Here is an 8,423-nt window from a genome sequence, read left to right as displayed (position 1 = left end):
GTCTTTCATTTCAAAACCCCAAAAAATACACATTGTAGTTTTATCAGATTACTTTTTTGGGGGAATAAGACATTTTGCAAAAAATCATATTGGCCTGACACAATGCCACACAGGGCCTTGTTAGCTTTTCGGACCAACATGTGGAAAAACAGAAATTATTATATTGCTAGATGGGACTAGCGGCCTATCGCTAGGAATTAGAAGTCGGGTTGGGCCTAAAATGTCAATCATTACTTTGTGTTCGGGTCGGGCTTCTCAGAAAAAAAAATGTTTACTAGAACGATGTGTGGTCTCTCTCTTGCAGACTTTGCACGTTCATGCATGTCAAGTCAATTTATGTGCATATAAGCCGTACACTGGATTCAGTCACCATTTTTTGGAGTGACAAATACGGCTTATATGCGAGAAAATACGGTACATATTTTGGCAGTTAGTGTGCCTTACGAATGACTGGCGACCAGTCTAGGGTGTAGTCTGCCTTTCCCCCGAAGACAGCTGGGTTAGGCTCCAGCAACACCGCGGCCCAACCAGCTGACCCACAATGCGTTGAGTTATTGTGCATAATGCAACCTCTGTTCGTAGACGTCTGCCGTTAGTGTCATTTTTTTGTTGTGGTTTTGTGGTTTAGGTGTTTTCACTTGTGGGTCCTATCCATGTGATTAGCTATTAGTTTCATTTTCTGTGTCTTTCCTGCTTGCATTCCTTCGTGTGACCCAGGTGTTTCTGATTGTCTTGTCAACCCCTGTCAGTGTGTTTAAATCCAGTGTCTCCATCAACCTGGTTTGGTTGGTATTGTTTGCGTTTGGCGTGTGTTATGTTAGTGAACACCTGTCAGTGTGTTTAAATGCAGTGTCTCCATCAACCTGGGTCGGTTGGTATTGTTTGCGTTTGGCGTGTGTTATGTTTGTGTGGTTTGAGTTCCCCCCACTGAGTTAGTTTTGTTGTCTTCTTACCTTTTCCCGGTTTGTTTTTATTTGAGGCTTCATTTTGTGAAGTTGTTATTCAATTTTATGTTAGTGCACCCGATCTCGCCTGTGCTCGCTTGATTACTTGCGTTTGTCACCAACTTTGCTTCACTCACCACGAGATTCATAACAGTTAGCTATGTTTACTGACTGTTTTTTTTTTATATTGAGAACTATATTAACCCTCAATTATGGGTCCAAAGAAGGGAAGTTGAAATAGTAAGGATGACTTTTCTGAAAAAAAGGAAAGTTGTGAGGGAAACTGTCGATTTTTTTACAGCCCATTTATTTATACTTGGAATGCATTAATTCTTTTTCCATTAATTGTAATGGGAAAAGAAATTCAGATTTGAACAAATGACTTCTTGAACAGCCTTCTGAAATGGATTGTGATCGAGAACCGAGGTACCATTCATTACTACATAGCTTCTCGATTTACGAAGAGTCGATTTGCAAATATTCGGAGATACAAACACTAGCTGACTTGTATATTTTCATGTACCGTATTTTCATGCCTATAGGGCAGACTTAAATTTTTCTCTAAAATGGACGGGGAGCCCAATCAGTCAATGCGCAATGTGAATGCAATAAATTCCAAGTTCTGTAGATGTCTCTTGATCGTCTGGGTTCATTTCTTGTCGACACGGCCTGACGTGAAAGGGGTTGCAAGAAAAGAGACACGTACCAATAGGAACGGATGTAGATTTGAAAATAATATCGGTTTGACCCCCAAAAGACACTTACAACGCACGTGCTATGCGGAGGAAAATGGAAATGGAGCTTCATCGAGGCACCTCAACAAAGACGAGTCCATGGTTTGCAAGTAGGGGGAGCTGGAAAATCAGCTTTGACAAGTAAAAAGGACAATGCTAAGTTTCCGTGGATGTGAGACCAGCGGCTTGGGAGCGATATGATTGATATTGATTGTGTTCATTCTTACTGTGCCACAGACCTCCCCGATTTTTATAGGCTTGCCCTTGTCTGTGAGATTACCACCATCTGGTACAACACACTAGGCGAAGATTTATGCCACGCTGGGTTTATGCCACTCACAAAACTAGAGCGCTAGATTTGATCGATGTGCACTTCTGAATCCTTTCATCTACTTGAATTTCTTTCATCTTTGAAAGCCAACCCTTGTTCTGTCTTGGGATCTGTCTACTTGGTTGGTATCTCGCTCTGGTTCAACTGTTCAGACCCCCCCATTAAGATGAGACAAGTGTGGGAAGATTTTTTCAGCGATGACTTTACTACTGTACATATAGGTGGGAGTTTATCTGCCAAAAACTGGGAGGGTGGAAGCAGCGTAAAAAAATTACAGTAAAGTTTTTCAGCTATTAATGGAAAGTTGTAATAGAGACAAAACACATGAAAACAAGATGCTTATGATATATTTAGTATTCCAATCTTCATGTTTATGGAGAATGTCCTTCATGTGCTTCTGGGAAAACAGCCGCCCACCTCTACCACCTTAGGCCATCCCTCATAAATGTTGCTTGTCTCATTATTAGCAGCTCGCTGGCAGGTGGAAAGGCAAGAAGACGTTTGGTTTTCAAAGCTCTTCCTTTTCATGTGCAGAAATAGAAGAAATGTGGGCAGCGTCACTGACCTTCTCAAAGGTGCTTCTCATTCCTATCCCGCCTCTTCCGGCAAACACCCAGTTGTCGCGGTAACTTACAGACTGGATCAAAGTGCTGCCCATACCAACAAAAATGTCTCTCATTTCACTTGTCATCCTGACGCCCGAGAAGTGAAGGGCGAAAAAAAAATGAAAGAGGATTTTTGTAGAGCAGGAAATCGTTTTAACAGATGAATGTCTGAGAATTGGACCTACTTTGTTGTCATTTCGTCAAAGGAGGCCACAATGACAATCTCTCCAGATTTAATCTCTTTCAGGTATGCCAAGATGTCCTCTGAGACTTTGACAGCCAAGGGTTTGATATAAATTTAAATAAATGTAAATAAACTAAAGCTTTATTAAACACGTTCTTACCTCCATTTATCATATTCAGATAGGCGCATCTGTCCACAGCTCCGGTCTCACCTGAGATGAAGCAGACAAAGAAATATGAATGTTTATTCATCATCACCTCTTCCCGAGCAGATAACTGTTGGCCCCTTTAAAATAAACACATTTTACATTCGTATTTTATTTTTTATTTTTTTATGCTACAATTGTTGCCTGTTACTTCTATGTATCAAAAGCCACTTTGCTGATCAAAAGACAAAATGTCTACAAGGTAGCATAGTGGAAATAACAGTTGAAAATATATTGGAAGCAGAAAAAAAAAAAAAAAAAAACAACAACAACATCAACCCGCATGAATATTTAATCTCAGCAGGGGTCATTTCTAAGAGATGAACAATGTGCAGATTGAAAATTGAGTCCAGTGTAACCCTTAACGAGGAGTATGTGCATATCAATTTTAAACTCTGACTTCAGCTACTTGAAAACACAATTAGAATAAGACGGTGTCAATTCTCAGTCATCTTGATAATGATGAGTCGCAAAAATTAGATTGAGGCAACTTTCTCAGTCATCTTGTTAATGATGAATCAATTGAGGAAACTTGGCTGTCCGTTTTTAAACACGTTCTTCCTTTTGTCACAACCAAGGATGGATTTATAGTTATAGGTTGAAATCTGATAGAGTGACTACATGAAACAACCTTCATGCACAGATATCCAAATTGAATATTGAAATGGCATCAAAATCTGAGTAAGTAAATCATTTTCAAACTACGCAAAATTTACTAAATGATCTAGCGAAACTCAAGATACAAAGCAAAACTGATCTATGAAAATAATTTAAAGTTATCCTCAAAAAACATCTATTAATTATCCTTTTCAACTTACTGTTTACAATTACGATGTTGAGCCCAGGTCCCACGTTATTCAATATATGACTCATGATACTGCAGACACACAACCCATGAAGAAGAGAAATCATTACAGTAGAGTGGTAAAAGTCTTCTTACGTGCAGATGTCTTACATTTTACCATCAAAGCAGATCTTGGGCCCAACGACATTAGCTGCTCCACTACGTACGTGCATTGCAAAGTGATCATGCGGGCATCTTCTTGAGAGATCGCACTTTAGGGATGGCAAAATCGTTGCTGCAATATTATTGTATTTGTTGAAATATGGATTTTTTGGGAGAATGCCTAAAATATTAAAATGCATAAGTCAAAGTAATGAGAATACCATTAACATAATTACAATAATAAGTTACATTCATTCATTTTTCCATGAAAAAAGATAAATTAATACATACAAATTATGAGAAGGCAAAATTTTAGACTGTCATACTATATATATAGTGTTAGATTACAATAAAGTTTTTACAATTTGAAAACATTTTGTTTGTATTTAAAATTCAGAATTCGGACAGCAAAAAGTTAATCTACAAAGAAAACTGTATAAGAAAAAAAATAACACTTTCTCACAAAAACAGAAATTTATGGAAATTTCCAAATGTTGAGAACTGCTTTATACCTGAGGACCTCAATACAATACCAACACTTACAATGAACAGAAACCACTTAATTCATATAGGATCACAGCATACAATAGTTGAGGAATGGTCTAACGAAAATACTCACGTAGTAGTACTTGCTGCAAACCTTTCATTCCTACAATTAGAAAGAAGAAACAAAATCAAACAAAGTATACACAGTGGAACCTATACTTACGAATGCTTCTACATACGAAATATTAAAGTTACGAAAAGCTTCAATGGGCAACCTTTCAACAATCCAAGTTACGAAACGTCAAATGAAATCAAACATCCCACCAGATTTTGGCTGCCAGTCTGGACAAGTCCTAGAGGGAATGCATTGGGCAGGTGAACCTATACTTACGAATGCTTCTACATTCAAAATATTAAAGTTACAAAAAGCTTCAATGGGCAACCTTTCAAGAATCCAAGTTACGAAACGTCAAATGAAATCAAACATCCACCAGATTTTGGCCGCCAGTCTGAACAAGTCCTAGAGGAATTGCATTTGGCAGGTGTTGAACAGTGCTTAACCTGCTTACTACTTAGAATTAATACCAAAAGGATCAATACTGGTCTCATCAGAGCAGAGAATCGTATATCTCATCATCTGGGAGTCCTTCGTGTGGTTTTCTTGCACTGAAGAGAGGCTTCCATTGGGCCACTCTGCCAGAAAAGCCCTGACTGGTGGAGGGCTGCGCTAACAGTTGACTTTGTGGAACTTTCTCCCATCTGTCTTCTGCATCTCAGGAGCTCGGTTACAGTTCTTTGGTACTCGGACGTTTCGTCGAAAGACGTTTGGTCCCCGGACGTTTGGTACCCGGACGTTTGGTCGACCGGACGTTTGGTCGACCGGACGTTTGGTAGAACGGACGTTTGGTAAAACGGACGTTTTTGGTCGCCGGGTTGTTACTGTTGAAACCAGCTCTCAAAATTATAATGAGAGAGAGAGTTTAATATCTAAATATCTAATATCAAAATATCAACAGTAAACTCTCTGTCATAATTTGACAGCGAGCGAACCCGGCGACCAAACATCCGTTCTACCAAACGTCTGTTCTACCAAACGTCCGGTCGACCAAACGTCCGGTCGACCAAACGTCCGGTCGACCAAACGTCCGGGGACCAAACGTCTTTCGACGAAACGTCCGGTCACGCATTTGGTACGGTTTCTTTATCCCCCTCATCACGGCTCTTCTCCCACAACCATTTAGTTTGGGTGCATGTCCAGGACTGGGAAGTTGTTGTTATTCCATCTTTTTCCATTTGAGGATTATGGAGGCTACTGTTCTCTTATAGTCCCTAAATGCTCCAGAAATTATTTTGTTACTTTTGGCAGATCTGTGCCTTGCCACAATTCTGTCGCTGGACTCCTTGGGCCGATCCTTAGACCCAATTATTCTCATTTGCTCTAACATGCAGGGTGAGCCACAAGGTCAATATATACATATAATCGATTTCGATCACTTTACTTGAAGACAGCTGGACTCCAATAAAGGAGCAGAACCCATTCAAAGGGGATCAGAAGAAATGAAGAGCATGCGAGTTAAATATTAAGATGAATGCAAAGGGTCCTAATTCTATAATATATTTCAGTTGATTTTTTTTAAAAATAAATTTGCAAATATGTCGACATGGGCTGATGAATGCATATTAATGAGAAAATACAATGAACTTTTTCTGATTTTGGCAAACGGCTGCACGGTACAGTCAAAGAGTGGTTAGCATGTCCGCCCCAGAGTTACAGTTGTGGTCAAAAGTTTACATACACTTGTGAAGAACATAATGTCATGGCACTCTTGAGTTTCCAGTTATTTCTATAACTCTGATTTTTCTCTGATAGAGTGATTGGAAGAGATACTTCTTTGTCACAAAAAACATTCATGAAGTTTGGTTCTTTTATGATTTTATTATGGGTGAACAGAAAAAAGTGATCAAAATGTCAATTTGAATGAGGACTTCAGTTATGCTGCAAAGCTGTGATTCACTGGGCCTTCACCAGCTGTTGTCTACATTAAAATGTTCATACAGTTAGTTAAACATACATTCTCGCAGTCGCATGGGGTATACGCAGAGAACATGAACATAAGATGAAAAAAATCAATGTCCAAGTTTTATGATGAATTCCACACATGCGCAGTAGCTATTCATAGAAACAGAGGGAAACCAGGTTTTTGCTTCCATGCATTTAACCGCTTCAATGAATATGAATGTCAATGCAATATCACAGATTTTTTGATGAACAGGGAACTCTCAAAGGCACCTTTTGGGGTCACTGACACTCATACAACTGAAAATTTGAATAAAACTCACCCATAAGGTCTCTTGCTGTCTGCTGTATGCGTATGGAATCATGCGATATGGCCCATGTGACCACAAGAACAACGATTACAGCAGTATAGGGAGCAACTGTCAACCACAAAGAGCAAGTAAACACGAGTAAACGCAGCATGTGGTCCATGAAATGTACATCACCGAGCAAAACCTCACTTCGATGCCTCATGTCTCCAACAAATGACTTGGTTCTGTTCCTGATGTATTATTTTCTGTCAACACCACAGCTGGTAGGTGTCATGTCATCCGTTCAGGCAGCCTCACCACACATATTCATGGAAGGGACCTTTGGACAGTCAAAAGCACTCATCCTTGTGCTGTGAAAACGAACAGGATGTGACATTGTATTTGCACACACCCTCAGTGAACAACATGATCAAATTTCTCCGACTCACAATGTCTAATATGGCATAGCATCCATTCATAGGTCAATCATAGAGTGTAAAGCAAACAAAAGCCTGAGCTTTGTTTGAACACTCATCACAAAAAAAGTTACAATCCAGTGTCATGAAACAAAGGATGAGAAAAAGGATACACATATTGGTTTATGTGCAAGAAATAGTGTTAATGTAGTTTATGTTCCCTACAAAACCAGATTTTTTTGGTTTGTTAAATAATCTAGTCACATTTAATATCTTAAAAGAGAATAAATATCCAATCTGCATGTATAACACATTTTAGTACACACTGTCCATCTTCTTATGAATGTTTAACATTTCTATCTATCTCTTGCAATTTCCTTCACCAGATTACATATCACTTTCGGAGGGATATACAGTTTTTGGTAATGTCACCATATATTTTCCTCATTTGATGACTGTTTTTCCTGTGTTTTGGGTTACGTACATGCAAATTCTTTTGCCTCATTGCCCTGACCCTGACTGAAAAGTGTGAGGAAAAGCTTACGGGGGTCATTTCGGCATCAACATTTCGTGGGCCCCTTTAGGTGATTGCAGCAGAGATATATAAAAATTAAACCCTATATTATAGCTCTGCACATCATCTTACGTTTGCTTTAGACACTCCCTTTGACTGACCACATCCTCTTTACACCAACAAACCGGGTCACCGGATATAGCCTCCCCTCCAGCACCCCTTTAAGCTCTGATCCTGCTGATTTATGTGTTATTCACATTTGAAAAATGAGCTCTCTTTGATTCTGTGGAGTCGTTCTGCTCTAAGCTTGAGTGGTAAGAAAAGAAAAAGTTATATAAAATGTAGGTCACATTAATGCTGAAAAGAATTATTGATCCTGGTCTCATTTTCTCTTATGATCACAAAAACATTTTATTATAGGAAGGGTGAGTGAAGGCCGACGCGGTAACCACCCATCCGGCGGGATGCCACTCATCATTTAGTAAAAGCTATATACTGGTTCAAACTTTCACCAATGCTTTCATGATATGCCCAAGGAATGGTATGGTCAGGGCTAATGACATTTAATACAGCTGACTTTGAACAAAAACTTAAGTTTGCTTTCATAAGACTAATATAGAGAGATTTAACTGCCCCCAGGCTGTGCGCTGTCTCCGCCCCTTTGCAAAGCATTGGTGTAATTAGAGTAGAACAAACTCTGAATCATATTTCAGAAATAGCATCACTACTTTGATCGTATAGAAAATGGTTA

General features: G+C 39.2%; 2 protein-coding genes across 4 annotated transcripts in view; both read right to left on the bottom strand.

Moving 5' to 3' along the window:
* Positions 1-1,348: 1,348 nt before the first annotated feature.
* Positions 1,349-7,082, bottom strand: LOC144076117 (protein FAM3C). Of its 2 annotated transcripts, none has more exons than XM_077603700.1 (9): positions 6,953-7,082; positions 6,776-6,871; positions 4,569-4,598; positions 3,959-4,130; positions 3,822-3,880; positions 2,959-3,009; positions 2,800-2,884; positions 2,575-2,701; positions 1,349-2,483 (listed from the first exon to the last, which is right to left on the bottom strand). In XM_077603700.1, the coding sequence occupies exons 1-9, from the start codon at positions 6,963-6,965 to the stop codon at positions 2,397-2,399; spliced, it is 720 nt and encodes a 239-aa protein (XP_077459826.1). In that variant the 5' UTR covers positions 6,966-7,082; the 3' UTR covers positions 1,349-2,396. The 2 variants fall into 2 exon arrangements, with proteins under 2 accessions (XP_077459826.1, XP_077459827.1); XM_077603701.1 differs by having other exon boundaries at positions 3,959-4,082.
* cfap20dc (CFAP20 domain containing) overlaps positions 7,004-8,423 on the bottom strand; it is a 102,076-nt gene continuing 100,656 nt past the window's right edge. The window contains exon 15 of one of the 2 annotated variants that reach the window (XM_077603693.1): positions 7,004-7,082. The gene's annotated coding sequence lies outside the window, so the exon portion shown is untranslated. Of the gene's footprint in view, positions 7,114-8,423 lie in introns of both variants that reach the window. The other variant, XM_077603692.1, reaches the window with a different exon arrangement.

Source organism: Stigmatopora argus, chromosome 6 (genome assembly GCF_051989625.1).
Source record: "Stigmatopora argus isolate UIUO_Sarg chromosome 6, RoL_Sarg_1.0, whole genome shotgun sequence".
Lineage (NCBI taxonomy): Eukaryota > Metazoa > Chordata > Actinopteri > Syngnathiformes > Syngnathidae > Stigmatopora > Stigmatopora argus.
The sequence above is the reverse complement of the archived record's forward strand: the minus strand, read 5'-3'. Positions and strand labels throughout refer to the sequence as shown.

Bases quoted from the DNA above. Each gene is read 5' to 3' on its own strand.
- LOC144076117 (XM_077603700.1), bottom strand. The intron at 4,599-6,775 runs GTGAGTTTTATT...TTCTAATTGTAG, and splicing joins GACAGCAAGAGACCTTATGG to GAATGAAAGGTTTGCAGCAA. The intron at 2,885-2,958 runs GTAAGAACGTGT...TGGCTGTCAAAG, and splicing joins TCTGAATATGATAAATGGAG to TCTCAGAGGACATCTTGGCA.